This window comes from Meriones unguiculatus, chromosome 1 (assembly GCF_030254825.1).
Source record: "Meriones unguiculatus strain TT.TT164.6M chromosome 1, Bangor_MerUng_6.1, whole genome shotgun sequence".
In the NCBI taxonomy this organism is placed as follows: Eukaryota; Metazoa; Chordata; class Mammalia; order Rodentia; family Muridae; genus Meriones; species Meriones unguiculatus.
The window spans coordinates 4,950,567-4,971,020 of NC_083349.1; the positions used below are offsets into that span (position 1 = coordinate 4,950,567).

At 55.5% G+C, this 20,454-nt stretch overlaps 1 protein-coding gene across 3 annotated transcripts in view; it reads right to left on the reverse strand.

Annotated features, from left to right (window-relative positions):
• Nucleotides 1-517: 517 nt before the first annotated feature.
• Nucleotides 518-20,454, reverse strand: part of Lrrc4b (leucine rich repeat containing 4B) — a 32,388-nt gene continuing 12,451 nt past the window's right edge. Inside the window, exons 1-3 of one of the 3 annotated variants that reach the window (XM_060379917.1) lie at nt 18,759-18,896; nt 17,264-17,601; nt 518-2,839 (exon numbers count right to left, since the gene is read on the reverse strand). In XM_060379917.1, the coding sequence (XP_060235900.1) occupies nt 1,013-2,839; nt 17,264-17,566 (2,130 nt within the window). In that variant the 5' untranslated portion in view covers nt 17,567-17,601; nt 18,759-18,896 and the 3' untranslated portion in view covers nt 518-1,012. Of the gene's footprint in view, nt 2,840-17,263; nt 17,602-18,758; nt 18,897-19,764; nt 20,390-20,454 lie in introns of those variants that run through there. The other 2 variants (XM_021633805.2, XM_021633806.2) reach the window with 2 other exon arrangements.

Consider the following 20,454-nt stretch of genomic DNA (forward strand, 5'->3'; position numbering starts at 1 on the left):
GATGTGTGTGAAGTGGAGGGGACTCTCCTGTGGGGACACGTGTCACCCGGGAAGTTCTGTGGCTGCCTTGACCGTCAGTGGTGGCCTTCCTGGACAGCTGTGTGTGAAGATGGTCAGGTCAGGAGAGGGTCTGCTGCTGTGTGAGCCCCTAAGAAGCATGGCGGTGCTCCTCCTCTGGGGAAGTGGTATGGATGGCCTCCGCAACCAGGAAAGGCTGCTGTGGACCCTCGGAGGGAGCCCAGCCCCGGAAGCGCTGTGATCTTGGACTTCTAGGCCCTCAGAACCCCAATATCCCACAAGCGGTGGAGCCCCAAGCACATTCCTGGAAGGGCAGCTGGGAAGACATGACAGTGCTGCTGTGTGCTGCGTGAGCCTGTTTCTCTGGCAGCTTGGGGGTGAGGAGTCCCAGAGCTGTAAATTTGGGGTGCCCACTCTCCCCTCCTGGATGGATGGCTGTCCACCCTCTCTGGTCCCACCCACAGTGGCTTTGTGCTGTTTGTCTTCAATACTTTAATGACCAAAAAAAAATTTTTTTTAAACTTTTTCCATGTTTTTTTTTTTTTTTTTTTAAAGTAATTACAGAGCAGGTAGTGAGTGACGCAAACCTCCCTTCAGTATCAAAAGAGTCTGTGGGGCGGGTAGGCCGGCCAGGGCCGCGAGGGGAGCTCGCTGCTGGGGACGCTGTCGGAGCTGTCCCCCGGGCTCTGGTGAAGTTGTCTGTCTCTTGTGTTTTGAGGGTGGAGGGGTGTAGAGGAGAGGATGGGCGTCAAACTGCAAAAAAAGAAAGAAAAAAGGAAGAGCCCTAAAAGGTGGGTTGTCGGGACGAGGGGAGAGAGTCCCCCCCGAAGAGGCTCCTCTCCCCGGGAGGCGGCGGGCAGGGCAGGTGGGCCGAGGCCGGGCGGAGGGCGGGGCCGCCTCTCCGGCTCTCCGGTCCCGCCCGGGGCAGGGCGGCTGGGGCGCCCCCGGGCGGCAGGCGGGAGCGCCGCAGGCCCGCGGCCCCGCGCGCCCGGGCTTAGATTTGTGTCTCTTGCACGTTTTCCTTAGAGCCGCTCTTGAAGAGCAGAGGTTCGTGGATGGAGTTGAGGCCGGGGCCCTTGGCCCCGCACCCGCCTCCCGGGTTGCCGCCGTAGTGCGCCTTGAAGGCGGCCGCCACGTAGTGGTGGTGGTTGAGGTGGTCTCGCTCCAGCGCCGGCAGGGCCAGGTGGCTGTCCCCACCCACGCCCGCGCCTCCGGCCACCGCCGCGGCCGCGGCCACCGACACGGCGGAGGCGGCGGGCAGCTCGTCCTCCACGTTGATGATCTCCACGGTGCGCGTGGGCCCGTGGTGCTTGTGCAGCTGGTGCTGCTTCCGCAGCTTGTAGAAGGCCACCAGCATCACGGCGGCCATGAAGGTGATGGCCACGAAGCAGCCGATGATGATTTTGGTGGTCTTCATGACGTCGTCTAGGTCCTTCAGCGCGTTCTCCGTCACGTCCGTGATGGGCACCGTGAAGGCCTTCTCCGTGGGCCGCGAGGAGCGCGGGGCCGGCGCCGTCGTGGACGCCGAGGCGGGGGCTGCAGCGTCCGGCCGGCCGCCGCCCCACGCGCCGTCCGTTGTGGGCCCCGGGGGCTCCTTCTCGGTGCCCCGGGGCTGCTGGGCCTCCTCTCCCGGCTGCGTCTCCAGCGTCTCCACCGTCACCGTGGTGAAGTAGGTGTAGCCGCCCGCGCCCCCGGCACCGCCCCCGCCCCCGGGGCCCGCGCCCCCGGGCCCTCCTGCGGCCACGGGGTCCACGGCTGACACGTTAAGCGTGGCCGAGGCAGTGGTGTTGCCGGCCGAGTTTGTCACCATGCACGTGTACTGGCCCGTGTCCTGCACGGTGACGTTGGTGAAGTTGAGCGTGCCGTCGTGCAGCACGGAGATGCGCACGCGGTACGAGCCGTGCGTCATGAGCGTGCCGTTGGGCGTCAGCCAGTTGACCGACGTCATGGACGTGCCCGTGCGGCACTTGAGCTCGGCCGCCATGCCCTCGGTGACGTTGAGGTCAGTGGGCGGCTCCACAATGACCGGGGCGTAGCAGGTGAAGTGGGACTGGTCCAGCTCGCCGATGTAGCGCCCCTTGAGGCCGGCGGGGGCGTGGCAGCGCGCGCAACACGTGGTGTTGCTGGGCACCGTCTCCTTCAGCCACCAGCTGAGCCACAGCACGTCACAGTTGCAATGCCAGGGGTTGTGGTTGAGGTGGACACGCTCCAGGCGGTGCAGGGGCGTGAAGAGGTCGTGCGGCAGCGACATCAGGTTGTTGTGGGACAGGTTCAGCTCCTCCAGCGACTTGAGGTCGTCGAAGGCGTTTCGCTCGATGGTGGCCACTTGGGCATGCATGAGCCACAGCTTGCGCAGGCTGGTGAGGCCCTGGAAAGAGCCAGGGCGGATTAGGTCCAGCCGGTTCCCCGACAGCTCCAGCTCCTCCAGGCGCACGAGCGCCGTCAGGTTGGGGATGTCCTTCAGGTTGCACATGCCCAGGTTGAGGTAGCGCAGGTTCACTAGCCCCTCGAAGGCCGCCTCGGAGATGTACTCCAGCCGCTTGAGCTCGCCCAGGTCCAGGCGGCGCAGCGAGGGCACGCGGTTGAAGGCGTAGGAGGGGATGCTCTCGATGGGGTTGTTCCGCAGCCAGAGCTCCCGCAGCTTGGACAGGTACTCGAAGGCCTGTGTGGGCACTGTGGTCAGCCGGTTGTCGAAGAGCTCCAGCGTGTTGAGGCTGGGCAGCCCATTGAACGCCCCCACCTCGATCTTGCGCACCAGGTTCTTGCTCAGCTGCAGGATCTCCAGGTGCCGGAGGTGCTTGAATGTGTCAGTGCGGATCACCTGCGGGGACACGAGCGTCAGTGCACCTGACAAGCCCGGGGACAGCCGGACTCTCCAGTTCACGGCAGGAGAATGACACTCAACGATCAGTATGGGGTGTTAGGGGCAAGACCCGTGCTGGGCAGGGGCTGTACGCCTGAGCCGCATCCCCTCACTGGGGGATTCTAGGTGGGTGATGTAGCCTGAGCCATGCCCGGCCCCTCACTGGGGGAGTCTAGGCAGGTGCTCCACCACTAACTTCCATCCCTAGCTGTCTTTTTACTTTGTGTTTGGAGACAGGGTCTCTAAGCACCTGAGACCAGCCGCAAACTTTTGAGCTGGGTGCTTCAGGATTCTGACTGCTTGGGATGACAGACCTGAGCCTCCACGCTTGACTTACGCCTTTTCTGTGGCCTGTGATGCTTTCCACATGCACCTCTCATTCACCCTTTAACAGTCCTATAATCTCTCTGGTTCAGAGAGGAGGAGAGGAGGCTCACTACGTGGTTTGCTGGGTCCTGTCTCCCTCGTGTTGGCTGTCTTGATGGACAGATAAAGAATTCAAGGCTGCACATGTAATGAACCCAGGAATGTCTCTGCACCCCACCCCCTTTCCTGGCTATGGGGCCTGTCACCTGACCATGGTCAAGGGTCAAATCCCTCAAGAGGGCAGTTAGCATGCAAGAGACCATGAACATGCTCTCAGGCTGTGGAGCCTCCTGAGTACTGGCTTCTCTTCACACCAGCGTTCTGACTGTTGTTCCCACGGGCTTGGAGGGCAGGCCGCCCCAGGGATTAGAGCCCTGGCCTACTAACCCATCATTGCAGCACTACCCTCGGAAGGGCATCATCTCCGACACCCCTGCCCTCAGTGATCTCCTCCTCTCCACCTGGACCCCGCCCCACCCCCTTCCTCCTCCCTGCCAGGTTGTTTAGACCCAAGCCCTGTCACTTCACGGGCAGCTTGCCACAGTATTCTCCTACCCCATAGAAGCTGCACACCTAGTTGACAGAAACTTTAAAAATGTTGAGACAGGGTCTCATGTAGCCCGGGCTGGCTTTGAATACACAGGGAGCCATGGGTGGCTTGAATTCCAAATCCTCCTGCCTCCGCCTACCTGATGTTGGGATAGCAGGCGCTCACTAACATGGGGTTTGTGAGGCAGTGCTGGGGCTGGCACCCTGGGCTTTCTGCATGCCAGGCGGGTGCTCTGCCAACTGCACCCTAGCTCAAGATCCCCCTAGCTCAAGACGAGTCCGTCCTGGCTGCAGGCAGCTCATCCTCTACGGCCATCACCTCCCTTCCTCCATGCTCTATCTTTATCTCCCGTTCTAACAGGCTCTCAGAACTGCAGACTTACTCCTGCCTCCGAGCCTATGCGTTCGCGGCTCCCCCAGCTCCCAAGCACACCCCTGCTCTCTCTCATGGTCAAGTCTGCTACCCTTTCCACGCTCGGGTCAGGATTGCCTGCTTTGGGGGATGTCTCTGCTGTGTCCCCCATGGGTGTGAGTGACCACGTGGCTGTGTGTAGTCCACCAGAACATTGATTTTGGGTTTGTGAGAGCAGAGCTGCCCTTGGCAACAGAATGATTTTGAAATCAGCCCCTCTTGGAACTCCTGTTTGGGACACTCACTCTTTCATGGTGCTGAGGGGCTGGAGGGCTCCCAGGAACATCTAATCACAAAGTCACACTGGTGCCACTGAGCCACAACCACATTCCACAAGGACAGTGGGCGACCCTGGCACCTTGACATGCTGTGGTTTTAGGACAAAGATATGAAAGGGGTGAGAGCAGAGCATGGTGACTCATGCTCATAATTAATCCTAGCACTCAGAAGTCTGAGGCAGGAGAATTATTGTGAGTTGGAGGCCACTCTGGGCTATGCAGTGATACCAAGTCTCACCCCCTCCCCCAATAGACCATAAGAAGAAAACTCGTGAGCTCTCACTATGGTAGGTTAAGTGGCTGGAGCCTGGACTGAAATTTCAAGTGTGAGGGACAGACAGAGGGCCTGTAGAGGGAAAAGGGTCCTCAAGGCACACTATTTGGTCCCCTGGACCAGACCTGGCTGGTACTATCAGAACCACAAACAGAACAAGCATTCAGACACCTATTTCCTATTGATGGGAGTCCTTATACTTCTTTTAAGGAAAAATAGCAAGGAAAGAAAAGTCCAGAAAACAGGAGTCCAGACATGTTGGCCATTCAACAGGCGTCCATTCATTCTCTTCTTCCTTTTAAGAAAAATATTTGTTTTGGGTGTATGAGTGTTTGCCTGTGTATGGGTATGTCCACCACGAGTGTGGTACCCACAGAGGCCAGAAGAGGGTATCGTATCTCCTGGAACTAGATGCTGGGAACTGAACCCAGGTTCTCTGCAAAGGCAGCAAGTGCTCTTAACTGTCCAGGTGTCTCTCCAGGTCTCACTCTCCTTTTCTATGTGTGCAAAACTGTAGGTGATTAAACTTTACACTTTTGAGTTTTTTGAGACAGGGTTTTGCTTTGTGGCCAACGAGGAGCCAAGCCTCCTGTTTTGACCTCCTGAGTAGCTGGTCATACAGGTGTGTGCCAGAATCACCAATCCCAATTGATGTTTAATCCTGTTAGGTTGATTAGATTGTGAGGTGCTGGGAGATTGGTAAAGCCCACATCTGGGTGTGTCAGAGAGGGCAGGTCTAGAGATCAGGAAATACTGAAGCTTGAACCTAATCATGTTTAATCCAGTGAGGGGCTAGGGATGTGGCTCAGTGATAAGAGTCCCAGCCTGGAATCCCCAGTGAGGGACTGGGATGTGGCTCAGAGGTAGGATTCTTGTCTAGAGTGCCTAGGTGAGGAGCTGGGTGCATAGTTCAGTGGTAGAACACTTGCCTTGCATATGTGAGGATCTATGTTCAGCTGGTCTGATAAAATAGTGACTGCAATCCCACAGGAATGCTTGGTTCTAAATTTTCAACTCAGCAGATCATGATCAATACCTGTCCTGTGTTCTGGCTTCTGCTTCTTCCTCAACGTCTTCCCTTCTGATTGGTGGCCAGTTATCCACAGTGCAGTTCTGACCTCAGTGTGCATGTGCATACACACACACCACACCACATACACATAAACAACACAGACACACAGACAGACACACAAACAACACAGATATACACACACAGACACACATACAAGGACACAAGACACATACACACAAAGACACAGACACACACACAGACATACACACAGGCACACTACTATCTGCACCTTCTCCTGCTCCAGTCACGCCAGGGACACACAGGTCCCCTTCGCTGCTCATGCTCTGGGTTTTTGGCCTTCTCCTGAGATACTCTCCTCCCCATGCTCTGGAGCTCCCAGGAAAGCCATCTTTGGTATCTGCTTGATCACCCTTTCCATGTAATCCCACTCATCACTTTTTTTTTTTTTTTTACCAGCCCCATCATATTGGCTGCCACTGATTTGACATACCATGTCCCTGTCTGGACTGTGAGTCTTGTGTAGAGACCATGACAATGAGGTCTGCACTCCCAGCATTCAGCGCAAGGCCTAGGTGACTGAGCCAGGTCTGAGGGTGAATAGACCAGGGAAAGCAAGGCCCTGTGATGCGTAATGTAGTCACTTAACGGGACCTAGAATGGCCTAGGAGACAAGACTGGGCACACCTGTGATGGGGTGTCTAGCCTGGATCCACAGACGTGGGAAGCCCACCATGAACTTGGGTGGCACCATCCTGTGGACTGTGGGTTCTGGACTGAATAAAAAGGGGAAATTGAGTTGAACACCTGGTGCGGTATGACCAGCTGCCTCACTGCCTCCATGCCTTTGCTGACGTGTTGGATGAGTCCCCTGGAACTGTGAGTCAGAAGACAGCCTTCTTCCCTCAAGTTGCTTCTGTCAGACATTCTGTTATAACCCTGAGAAAAGTTACTAATACAGACCCTTGCTGGGCAGCACCCAGGCACGGGGGGATGACCATGCCAGAGAGTGAAGCCCCCAGCGACAGGGTGTGCTGGTGCCTACCATCCCAGCACTTGGGAAGCTGAGGCAGCAGGGTTGCCATGAGTTTAAGAAGGCAAGATTGTGAGTGTCAGGCAAGCTCATCAAACTCTCTATGTACCCGAGGAAGACCTTGAACTCCTGATCCTCCCGTCTCCACCTCCCAGGTGCTGGGATTTTAAGAAAGTGTCACCACACCTGGTTTACACAGGGCTGGGGATTGAACCCAGGGCTTCATGCATGCTAGGTAATCATTCTAGGAACTCAGTTCCAACCCCATCCTATAGTCCCTGCCTTTTTGGTAGAAAGCATAGCTCATTCGCTTTTATTGTAACCATGAACACACAGGAATCACTCCTGCAATGCTACCTGATATTTGCCCCTATTCTTTTCCTCCTCTCCTGTGGATTGGATTTCTTATTATTCCATTTACCCTCTGCTGCTTTAGAATTTACAGACTTCTTCTCTTAAAACATTGTGGTGGCTTGAATGGGAATGGTCTCCACAGGCTCATATACTCGAATGCTTGATCATTAGGGAATGGTGCTACTTGACAGGGATTAGGATTGTGGCCTTGTTGGAGGAAGCGTGTCATTGGGGTTTTGAATGTTCGGGCCAGGTCCAGTGCCGCTTTCTTCCCAGTGCTGCTGTCAGGATGGAGAACTCTCAGCTGCATCTCTAGCACCATGTCTGCCTGCGTACTGCCCTGCTTCCCACACTGGCTTTGATGGATGTTTCTGAGAGGCGCTATGTCATTTTGAGCTTTCCCTAGGGTCAGATGTGGACAGACAGACCTCACAGAGCCTGTATCACGATAATTAATAATCTATAATGGTATAGTTGCGGCACTTCGAGCTGCTGGGGTGATGGGCCTCAGTACCTCAACTCCATCTGAAACACCCCAGATATCCTCCGAGTCTGGGGTCGGAGTCACAAGGCTACTGTGATGACATGGATGTCAGCTTGACTACACCTGAATTAACTAGAAGTTAAATGGCTGGGGCACAACTCTGAGGGATTTTTAAAAATTAAATCATTTGAAATATTTGAAATGGAAAGCCCCACTTTTCCCTGGATTTTCGAGGTGGGAAGATCCACCTTTAATCCAGATTTCTTGAGGTGAGAAGATCCACCTCTCAAATGGACCACACTTTCTCCTTGGGGACACCTGGTCTGGAGTGTTTGAGATGTCGTTGCTGTACTGAGGCCCATCACCCTGGCAGTAGGAACTCCACAATTAATTGGTGTAACTGTGTCTGTCCTGTCCACATCTGCCCCCAGGGAAAGCCCAGGATGACATAGTCTATATAAAGGAAGAAGAATCTTGCTCTGTCCGCCCGCTTGCTCTCACTGGCAAGTCCATCCCTTCACTGGCATGAGAGCCTACTTCTTTGGATTCCAGTGTGTGCTGCAACCAGACTGCAGCCCGGCCTCCCTGGAGCACCGCGAGCTCCGCTGCAGTCTGTAACCAGGACTAGAGTCAAGTGAATCACACTGTGTTCTTCTGGGGCTTTTAAGAAAACAAACTGTCAGGAGATCCTTTATTAAAAATTTAACTGTGGTAGGAAAATGATTAAGTGGACCGTTCACCCTAATGCTATTAAGATAAATTGATTTCATACGTCCTGAATGTAATGAAGCGGGGGAAAACAAAAGCTGGGCCAGCTTACGACGCTTCTGGTTGTTTTAGTTTTTGTGGCACAAATTTTTGTTTTCAGGGTTAGAAGATAGTGGGTTAGCAAAAGGGGAGTGTCTGCCGAGCGCTGGCCGTGCAAGCTTGACGCCCTGAATCTGATCCTCAGAGCCCACAGAGCAATCTGGGTGCAGTAGTCTGCCTTCGTGAGCCAGCACTGGGGAGCGGAGGCAGGCTGGTCCCGGATGGCCAGCTGAGAGAGCCAAGCGACGAGGTTCAGGTAACACACACACACACACACATCACACTGCACTACTCTTACCACACATGCGTATGCCCACACACATACATATATACACCCCCCACACATATACACACACCACACACACATACATATGCCACCCACCCATGCCACACACACCATACACACCTACAGCACATACACACACACACTCACATCACACATACCACATACACGCACAGCACATGCCAACATACACACACATCATGTGCATACATACACACACAGCACATGAATACATATATCACACATATCACATACACACCCACACCACATATATACATACACACACATATTACACACAGCCACACCACACAAACATGTACACCCCCCCCACACACACACACACCAGAAACCTCAGATGTGTCAATGGCAGCTCCTTGTGCTCATCCCTCGTCCTTTGAGAAGGTGCCTTCCTCTTTCTGGCCAGCACAGGGCTGGGGCCGTGTGTTGGTGCCAGACTGGCAACTTAGTCACCTGCGCTTGGACTAGTCTCCTTCCCTCCCTGTGCCAGAGCCTGGAGTCCCCTCTTGCCACACTAGAAAGTGTGAGGAGCTGTTGAAAAAGCTGAGCCCCACTGGGCGTGGTGGCGCACGCCTGTAATCCCAGCACTTGGGGACGCAGAGGCAGGGGAATGTCTGAGTTCGAGACCAGCCTGGCCTACAAAGTGAGGCCAGGACAGCCAGGGCTACACACAGAAACCCTGTCTCGAAAAAAACAAAAACAAAAACAAAAAGTTGAGCCCTAATTTTACTTCCTGGCCGGCAGCACTGCCCAGCGTCTCCCTCCCACTCGGTGCTCTCTGTGCTGGGGAAGGGCTTGGCCTCGGGTTTGGGGCGAGTGTATGTGCGCCGTGTGGGCAGCAGAGTCTCAGGGTGAGGAGCGGGCGGGGAGGTGCCGGGTCCGTGAGGGGCACTGCAGGACACAGCTCCGGGTGTTCAGGGCGGCTGCACGTGAGGACTGGATGAGAGGCGGTTCCCCATGCCTGGTTTGCACACTCTGGGTGAGCACTGCCAGCTGAGCCACACCCCTGCTCCCAGTCCCCAGGCTCTGACAGAGGGGCCTGTTAGCCTCACTTCACAGTGACACAGAGCACTGGGAGCTGGTGCTGGGCGAGCTGTGGGGGCACGAGAGCCCCGGGAGGAGGAGGAGGACGGAGCCTTGGTCACAGTGTTCACAGGGTCAGGGCACCGGATGGGGGGGTGAGTCTGAGGTCAAAGGAGGAACACGTTGCCTCATGGTCGTCGGCCCCGCCTGCAAGGGGATTATGGGGGTTTGAGGCCAGCCTGGTGTGTCAAGCGTGTATATTGTATACGTGCGTGTGTCGTAGAGCTCTGCTTCCACCCCCTTCACACAAATTTGAAGTCAGGTTCAGACCCGGAACCCACGTAAGTGGACAGACAAGTACTCGGGCGATGGCACGCTCAGTGGTTTACACCAGAGCGCTGCCTCAGACAAGAGTGGGCAGAGGACCAACGCCAGTGTCCTCGACCTCCCCACGGGCACTGCAGCCCTGGGCACACTCACGTGCGCGCACACATGCACACAAGATGAGACCTCCTCCCCACACGTGTTTCCCAATCGCCAACAAAACATTAACATCCTCACCACATGTACAAAAAAGATAAACCAACAAACAGTCCCCCATACACACACTCAATAAAACACATGGAGGGAAACCAGGCTGGGGAGACACGGTTGCTAAAGGGCTTGCCCGGCTGGCAGGAGGGAGGGCCAGGGCCTGAATCCAGCAGTGGTAGCAGGCGTGGGGGCTCCAGGCTGGGATCCCGAGCTCACCACTGGGGAGCCTGGCCTGACAGCTGAGCAGCCAGCCCGTGAGGCCGCCTCACAGGACACGCTTGCTACCCGAGAACGCAAGCTCAAGTTCTCAAGTTCTCTGTCTCCACACATGCATGAACACATGTACAAACAGGAGCTTACACACACACACACACACACACACACACACATCATACACCTCACATACATGCATATACACCACACAGAGAGAGACACACACACCATACACACAGACACCACAAACATATACAAACATATGCAAACATATACCATAACACACACACATACCACACACCCCACATACATGCATATAGACCACACAGAGAGAGAGACACATACCATATACATACACAGACACACCACACACATATACAGACATACCACACACAGAGACACACCATATACACACACACACAGAGTCACAGACACACCACACACATATACACACATGCACACACACACACCACACACAGGGACACACACACCACATACACACACACACACAGAGTCACAGACACACCACACACACATACACACCATACACATACACCCACACCCCACATACATGCATACACACCACAGAGAGACACACACATACATACACACCACACACACGTACACAACATCACACACACACACACCATACACATACATTAACACCACACACACAACACATACATTCACAGACATACAACACACACACACACACACACACACACACACACACACACACACACGGGGTGGAGTCCGATCTTGGCACTGCACAAACCAGGTGTGGTGGCACTTTCTTGTCATCCCAGTCTTTGGGAAGTGGAGGGAGGAGGATCAGGATTTCAAGGTTATCCTCTGCAGTACAGTGAGTTCACACCTCTTGCCGCACCTGTGTGCGCAGCTGCTGACTTTAGCCTCTGCCTCCCTTATCTATGGGGGTGGGGGAGAGGCCTTGGAGCCCCTTACTGGGAGATTCTAGGCAGGGGCTGAACTGCTGAGCTATACCCCAACCATCTCTTTACATTTTATTTTGAGAAATGGCTTTACCAAATCTCTCAGGCTGTCTCTGAATGCTCAATCCTCCTGCCTCAGCCTCCTGAGCATCGGGGAAGCCAGGCCTCTGCCACATCAGGCTTTGTATCTGTTACTTCGGTTACTTGTCCTGATTTCAAGAGTATCAAAGGCACTCAGTGAACAAATACTTAGAAGACGAAACATGATGGAGAAGTTAAATCCCCCACAAACAGCAACCTTGAAAGAGAAGCAATGACAATATTTTTGTATTCCCTGTGAAATTTTTCTTTAAAAGATTTATTTATAGCTGGGTGAGGTGGTGCATGCTTTTAATCCGAGCTTTCGGGAGGCAGAGGCAGGTGGAGCTCTGTGAGTTCAAGGCCAGCCTCGTCTACAGAACTAGTTCCAGAACAGCCAGGGCTACATAGAGAAACCCTGTCTGGAAAGGAAACTAAGACCAAAACAAGAACAAAAAAACATTGATTATTAAAAGTATACTGTTTTGCCTGCCTGTATGTCTGTGCATTACACATGTCCAGTGCCCACAAAGGCCAGAAAAGGATGTCAGATCTCCTGGAACTGGAGTTTCATGTGGTTGTGAGCTGATGTGTGGGTACTGGGTCTTCTTCAAGAGCAACACTTCAAAAAATTTAATTAAAATATTTTATGCATGTGTGTATTTTGCTCACATGTGTACCATGTGTGTACCTGGTGCCCTCAGAGGTCAGAAAAGGACATCAAAGTTGGGAGGTTGTCAGACTATAGGTGAGTGCTGGGAACTGAACCCAGGGCCTCTGCAAGAGCGGCAAGCACTCCTAACAGCTGGACCATGTCCCCAGCCCGCCTCCCTGGAAGTTTTAAAATATTAACACCAGGGAACCAGTTGGAATTTCTGCTTGTATTTTCTGAAAGCTTGCTAATGCTGATCGATCAGTTGATGGCGAAGGAGTTCCACTGTGTAATCCACAATGGCCTTGAACTCCTGGCAATTCTCCTGCCTCAGTCTTCTGAGTGCTGGGACGTCAGTTGTGTAGCCCCACAGCCTGCTAACAGCCCAGAGTCATCTACGGGACTGTTAGATGACACTAACAGTCGAAGTGTCCCACGGTCCTCTGTGAGACCCCATTGTAGAAACCTGTGTGCGATCCGCAGAGGGAACGTGGGTAACTCATCCCCAGCTTCCCGCAGTGTGGGCAGGTGGCCGCCAGGCCATCCTCAAGCGGGAAGTCTTTGAACCTTCCACTTCCTTCCCGTGGTGCGTGATGGAAGGACTGCAGCTCTGTGGAGGCAGCTTCCCTTTGCCAAGTTAATGCACACACGGCTCTAAGACCAGCAATGGCTGGGGAGAAAGTGACCATGGAGATCACTGTGCAGGGCCTTGGTGGAGAGAAGGCATGCAGGGGGACTAAGTTCAAAGCCTAGCACTCACATAAAGAACTGGGCATAGTTCACAATCACGATCCCAGCACAGAGAAATGCAGACGGGGGGGGGGGGGGGGGGGCTGGCTGGGAGCCAGCCTAACTGATCTGGTCAACTCTAGGCCTGTGAGAGTCCCTGTCTCAAAAACTGAGGTGGATGGTTCCCAGGATGGAACTCTGACTACACACACACACACACACACACATGGGGGGGAAGGAGGGAGAGAGAGGGAGAGAGAGAGAGGCAGCAGCAGCAGCAGGAAGGTAGAAATCAAGCATGAGCATCAAAGGGTTGTGGTGGGGAGGGGGAGGGGAGGAAGGGCACTCCAGTGAGAAGCCCAGCCAGGTAGAGCAGCTTCAGGAGAAGAGGAGGGGGTGGAGGGGCAGCTGTCCACCCCCCCCCCACCCCCCCGCTTCCCACACCCGGCTTCTCCAGGGCCTCTCACCTGGTCAGTGGAACCCTGGGCTGTGCTCTGTTAGGCTGTGGCATCCAGCCCGCCCTGACAACTGGGGACCAGTGGGCAACTGTTGACTTAAGAAAAATAAAATGTTCTGGGCCCCACACTCAGCACCACAAAGCAGCCAACCAACCCAAACAGAATAAAGCCAACTGAGAAGATCCTCCTTCCAGCCTATGGGGACCACCTACTGTCCCAGCCCTGTGTGAGAGGCTCCGCCCACCTACCCACACAGCCGGCTGTCACAGTTTAGAGAGAATCCGGCCAATACCCTCAGAGTCCACCAGTGTCCGGAGTGGTCCTTTCTGCCCCTCCCAGGCCAGGCTAGGCTGGAACAGGCTGTGGGAACCTCTCAGCCTCCAGTTCTCACAGGAGGGCACGTGGGCACAGGGCCCCTGCTCAGTAGAGGGCAGAGCTCTGGGGCAGGCTTCTTCTGCTCTCAGATGTCTGCTGAGTCGTGAAGACAGTAATCAGGCAATAATGTGTGTGTGTGTGTGTGTGTGTGTGTGTGTGTGTGTGTGGTCTCCAAGAATAGTATGTTGTGTGTATGTATGTGTGTGCACACGCATGCACATGCCTGTGTGCATGGGGCACAGGTGTGTGACCAAATGACACCCCTGGGTAGTGCGTCTCTGATCTTGAACTCGGATCTGGAAAGCCCAGTTCCAGGAATGAATTTCAAGGCTTGAGTCTGGAGCAAGAGGGAGAGTAGGCCTGCATGTCTCCATTTGCAACCGAGAAGTGAGTAGTCTTCTGCAGAGCTGTCAGTGTGCTGGGACCCAGAGGTGAGGCACGTGCTCTCACGCACTGCCCACCTCCCAGCCCTTCCGCTGCTGTTTGTAATGAGGGCACAGCACCCCAAAGCATGGCATACTGTGCTTTTATCAAGCCACGCGAGAAGCCAGGCCCGCTGGTGCATGCTAGTGGTCTCAGCACTTTGGAGATGGAGTTCAAGGCCAGCTTGAAATACATAGTGAGAGTCTGTTCTAAAAACCCTAAACCAAGCCTGGCGCAGTGGCACACGCCTGTAATCCCAGCACTCAGGGAGGCAGAGGCAGGCAGATCTCTGTGAGATCGAAGCCAGCCTGGTCTACAAAGTGAATCCAGGACAGCCAAGGCTACACAGAGAAACCCCGTCTCAGAAAAACCAAACAACAAACAAACAAAATAAAAGCAAACCACCACCACCACCAATAAAAGCGATCTCCCCTTCCCCCTCAGCAAAAAAACCAACTCAACCAAGCCAAACCTAGTGGCACAGGCCTGGAATCTCAGGCCGTCAAGTGCACAAGAGGAGGAGAGTGACAAGCTCACAGTGTGGCAGGCCCTGAGCGACTGAGTGGAAACCTGTCTTAAAAAGTGAAGAGTGCGGGGGTGTGGCCCGTGGTAGAGTGCCCGGTGAGAGAAGGGGCGCATGGCTCCTGCCCGGCATGTTGGAGGCTCTACTTTCCCTCCCCAGTGCTGCAAAAACAAAGGCCCAGCAATGTCAGCTCTGAAAAAGATGCATCCCCACATGCCAAGACCCAACCTTAGGGCAGCATTAAACACTGTGGCTTTCCTTTCTGAGAAGAGAGCAGGCTGAGGCCATGGCTCAGTGGGAACGAGCCTGATGCAGAAGCAGGAGGACCAGCGGTCCAGCCCCAGCACCGATGGTGCGGTGTGGCTGTAACCCCAGTGCCAGGAAGCAAGACAGGACCATCTCCGAGGCTTGCAGGCCACCCAGCCTAGTGACCCATGCCCTCCAGTTCAGAGAGAGACCTTGCTTCAAAAGAGGGGGAGGGTAATTGTGGAATCATCTGAAATCTACCTCTGGCTTCCATATTCGGATGCACATTAACACTACACACACATACACACACACATGCACACAGACATGCACACACCTACAGACACACACAACGTACACACACATGCACATTCACACACATGCGCACACAGGTAACCACACACCTGAAAAGCACCCTCCTGCTAGCCAGGCAGGAAGGACCCTGGGGCTGTGCTGAGGACACCGGCTTGAGGACTCCAGACAGGAAGGAGCATCATCTGAACCTGTGGAACTGTGAGTAGCTTTTGTCTCTGTGTGTTTATCTAGGTGTATTTTCTAGTTTTCCGAAATTAATTTGTATTCATTCTGTAATAAATAATTAAAAGACGCATTTACATAAGCCCAGAAAGGTATGAAAACAAATGTAAACAGGAGTTATTTATATCTGGGTGGTGGGATGTGTTGATTTTTTTAAAATACGGATAATTAAAACCATTAATTTTTTCCTTTTGTGGTGTGTTGGTTTGTTGGCTGGATCTGAGACATGGTCCCTCTGTGGCCCAGGCTGGCCTGGAACTCACTACATAGCCAGGTGGCCTTCACAGTTAGCCCCTGGGGACTGTAGACGCACACTGCATGCCAAGCCAGCATTACATTTCCTACTCTCAAGGCAGCTGGTGGTCCTGTCATTTGGAAGGTAGGCCCTTGAGCGAGGCCAGGCCCACTGGGCTTTCTGTTCTGGATCTCAGCTTTTAGGAAGGTCAGCGGCTTCCACAGAGGGCTTCAGTGCCCCTAAGCTGTGGCACATGAGAATGTCCTTATTCCTATTGCTACTTTTCATCCTTTGATAATGTCCATTTTGCGTCAGAGGGTCTGTCCCTCATGAGGGGCATAGACAGCCCAGTGGAGGCTGCAGCTGGAGAGATGTGGGTGCAAAATTCAAGTGAACTGGCAGAAACAGTGACCTGCAGCTGGGGAGGTGGGCCTGGAGAGGACATGGATGGCCCAGGAGCATCAGGTTCCTCTGGTTCACTCATCCTTGCTTCCCAGGCACCCAGAGCAGGCCTGCGCCCCTGAGGCCTTCAACTCTTTTCAGTGTCTGGCTCTCCAGGAGAGTTATGTGGGGCCGCTGACCCCTCTGCTGATGACCAGAGGTCTAAGACCTTCTGGGAGGGTGCCCTCCTCTCCCCCACCTGCATCAAGCAGGGACAAGGCAGTCTGCATGAGGACTTGGAGTTGACTAGATGCCTTTAAAATGATGGCCTTCAGCCAACTATGGTGGTTCTTCACCACTGCAATCCCAGCACACAGAGTTCCAAAGCAGCCAGAGATATAGAGATGCTGACCCTACCTCAAATAGGTAGGGAGAGAGAGAGAGAGAGAGAGAGAGAAAGAGAGAGAGAGAGAGAACAAAACCCAGGAATCAACCAACAGCTAAATTGTCACTTCAGTGAGCCCGGGTGCCTGACAGGAGCTGCAGACAGTTGATGGGAGGCCGAGGAGCGCTCTGCAGCACTTAGGACAGCTCCACCTCAGCCTCCCGCTGAAGAAAGACCTGTTCCAAATGTCGCCACGCAGAGGTGGGAGGCGGCTCCCAGCGGCCCACTCAGCCCCTAGCCCCACTGCATGGAGGAGGCTGTGCACCAGCCAGAGACAGCTAAAGTCACCTGCAGCTCCCACTGACCACCATCCCACTGCCAACGACCCTCACTCAGCCCCTTGGTCCCCCTCATTCATCCAGCCAGCTCCCCAGGACCGGAACCAACCCCCAGTTTTTAGAAGAAGGTTTGCTGGGAGATTCTGCGGCAGGTCAACAGCAGCGAGAGCGAGATGGAAGGGCCCCTCCCAGCTACCCCAAGGCGCCCTATCCTGTGTTGAGGGCACTACAGGCACCCCAGGAAAATGCACACAGCCTGCATGGCAATACATTGCAAAGGTGGGCGGGGTGAGGACACACAGGCTGGAGTTCAGACACCAGGAACTCCAGGGTGAGAGGGACGAGAAGGGAGGCCGAGGCTTGCGCCCTTTGTGCCTTGACCCACGGGCCAACCGGCGATGGAGGCAGGCTCACCTGGATGCTGTTCTCTTGCAGGTTCAAGTAGCGGGTGTTGACAGGGATGCTGGCGGGTACCTCGGCCAGCTCCCTTCGCGTGCAGATCACCCGGCTGGCCTGGTTGCTGCAGGAGCAGGCTGCGGGGCAGGAGGTGGCTGGCAGGGAGCCTCCTCCGGCTGCCGAGGTCAGGGCCACACCGCCCCCGCCGGCCCTCAGGGATGGGGAGAAGAGCCACAGGAGCAGGAGAGCCCCGTGGGGCCAGGACATCCTACCAGGCGGCAGCAAGGGGCACGCGGAGCCTCGGGTGTGGGCGTGCGCCATCCTCAATGTTCATACTCCGAGGGTACGCTGGGGGGCTGTGGCAGAAGACAGTGTGCTGGTCAGCATACAGCAGGGACTCACCAGGCTCAGTTTCACCAGAAGCCTCTACCCCTGCTCAGAACCAAATGTACAGGGACCTAACTGTTCTGGGCCCATCCTTTCCTGGGCCATTCTGTAGAAAGGATAACTGAGGCAAGAGGGGACATTTGTGCCCAAGGTCACTTGGTTAGTAAATGACAAAGTGAGCTATATTCAAACTCAGATCCTGACAGGCCTGGGGATGCAGCGCTCAGGATGCTGGGACAGGAACACTGAGAGTTCCAGGCCAGCCTGGGCTAGCGAGTACATCCAAGGCCAGTCTGGACGATGCGGTGAGACCTTGTTCAAAACTAAAAAGGCAACACGTGGCTGAGTGGTGGAGCACATCCCCAGTGTGCCTGAGGCCCTTGGTTCCACCCCCAGAACAGTAAAAACAATTTTTAAAAAATGTGCCTTTGCACTGATTTCATTTAGACAGGTAAGTACATAGAGATGGAGGGACAGACAGACAGTGAGGCAGAGGCTCTGCCAGGGTGAGGCGCAAAGCTGACCAACTTCCATCACACCAAAGCCAGTCCCAGGGTCCCTGGAGGCAACCCCCATCTCTCCATCCCCTCCCCCACGTGCCTCAGGGGCTCAGCTCTGTACCCCTCCTTCCCACCCCTCATTCTGCTCAGTCTCACAGGCCGGGATCTGCAGGAGAGGTGGCTGAGAGGGCAGGAGCTGAGGGGCTGTGGGGGCACCCTCACCCTGTGGTGGCATGGTTGGAGACTATAGCAGTGCCCCTGTGCCTCAAGACTGCAGGTGCTCCAAGGGAACAGGGCCTGTGGCGGGACCTGCGCCAGCGGCTGTCGCAGGATGGGGCTGAGGCTGCTGATGGAGTGAGAAGGGGCTGGGGGGACCTCCACGTCTCGGTCGGGGGCACGGTACAGCGCGCCGTCCCCCTCCAGCCTGTCCCTGCCTTCTGAGCCCCAGGGGGGAGGGACTCAGGCTAAGCAACGGCTCGCAGGAAGGACAGTACCCGCAGCCGGCACAGCAGGCGCCCTTCCTATGCATCAGCCGCTCGCCTGTGCAGGGCGGAAGCTGCTGGCCTGTGTGCCAGGCCATCTCAAGGCCCACTGAGTGGCAGAGGGGGTTTGGCCTCAGGACTTACCCTCTGGCTTCCAGTGGCCCCTCCACACGTTGTCCCCAGGCGGTCACACACATAGAGGGTCCCCATGAGACAGGGAGGGGGGGTCCCCGTAAGCATGACCACCCACCCACTCCCACAAACAGCAGGGGCAGACACACCCTCACACACAGCCTCTCCAATCCATGGACACAGGGCTGCCCCCCCACAGGTGCGCATGAACACACACACACACACACACACACACACACTCACTCCTGCAACCTCCAAGATTTTAACCCAGATAGAAATGTGTGTGCCGCTATGTGTGTGAGCACGTGTGTGTGTGAAGGCAGGGCTGGAAATGGAGACGGAGATGGAGACAGAGATAGGGAGATACAGAGACAGAGACACAGACCAAGAAGAAATGGCAGAGATGGTGAGAGGCACAGAGACAGAAACAGAGATAAAAAAAGACAAAGACAAAAACCAGGACAGAGAGAGACCGAGGCCAAGAGACAGAGACTGTGACAGAGAGGCAGAAACAGAAAAATAGACAAAAAGAGACACGGAGATGGAGAGATGAACCCAGGAGCAGAGAGACAGAAACAGAGAGGCAGAGACACAGGAGAGAAGCAGAGATTGAGAGAGAGACAGAGACAGAGACAGAGACAGAGGGTCCCCTGCCTCAGGGCTGGCCACCAGACCCTGCCCTGTACTGGCCTGTCTCAGCAGGGGCTGTGGGGTCTTTGCTCCCACACATGTGGCACGGTGAGCTCTCTCCTCAGTCCACCCTGAGTCCACTATCCCCACTTCCTGAGACTCTGGCAATGGGCAGCCCAGACCCTCTAAGCCCAGGGTCTGGTGCTGCGGTGCTCACTGAGCCCCCATCCCCCAGGCCAGCGCCCGGGTCTCCTCCCCCACCAAGGCTGCCAGTGCACACCCCGTCGAGGCTTCTGCAGCAGCCCCCCCTCCCCTCTCGCCTCCCCTGCCACCATCTCCTTGTCCTTGTCTCCCCGCTCCCAGAGCACACACACTGAGGGACACTCACCCTGGTGGCTTGGCTTCCGATGGCCTTCTCTCTGCGCCCCAGGCCCCCCCTCCGCATGCCTGCAGTTGCCCTGGGGCCCTGCCACCACTTCCCGTTGAGCTGTGCTGGGGGGGGGGCGCAGGGGCTTCTTGTGTCTCCCTGCACCCCCCCCCCGTCTGTTGCCCTCCCCACCCTCTAGGGGAGCCCGGCCTTCTTCTCTTGGCCACCACACAAGCAAACCCTTGCCTCTCCTGGTCCTATGGCCCCCACTTTAGTGCCCCCCACAGCAGCTGCCTTTCTCTTCACTCGCAGACACAGCCTCTGCCCCTCTCCCCAGCTCCCCGGCTCTGTCTTGCCTCCCTGAGGACCACTAGACCCCTTGTCTGTCTGTCCTTCTCCTCCACTGTCCCCGTCACCCTGTCATTGCCGGGAGCCTGGCTCAGTCAGCTTCCTACTGTCTGTCCGTCCGTCTGTCAGTCAGTCTGTCTGTCCTGGGGCCTGCCTCGTCGTCCCTCTCCCAGCTCTGCTTGCTCCCTTTCTCTGCGATTACAATTTCTAGTCACACGGCAGTGCAGAGCCCAGCTCGCTCCCTCCCCGCCCCCTCCCTCCTTCTTTCTCTCCTTCCAGCGGGGAGGGCGCTCCCTCCCTCCTTTCCTCCACCCTCACTCAGCTCCCCCCTCCCAGCTAGCTCGGCCAGGGGGTAGCCTCCCC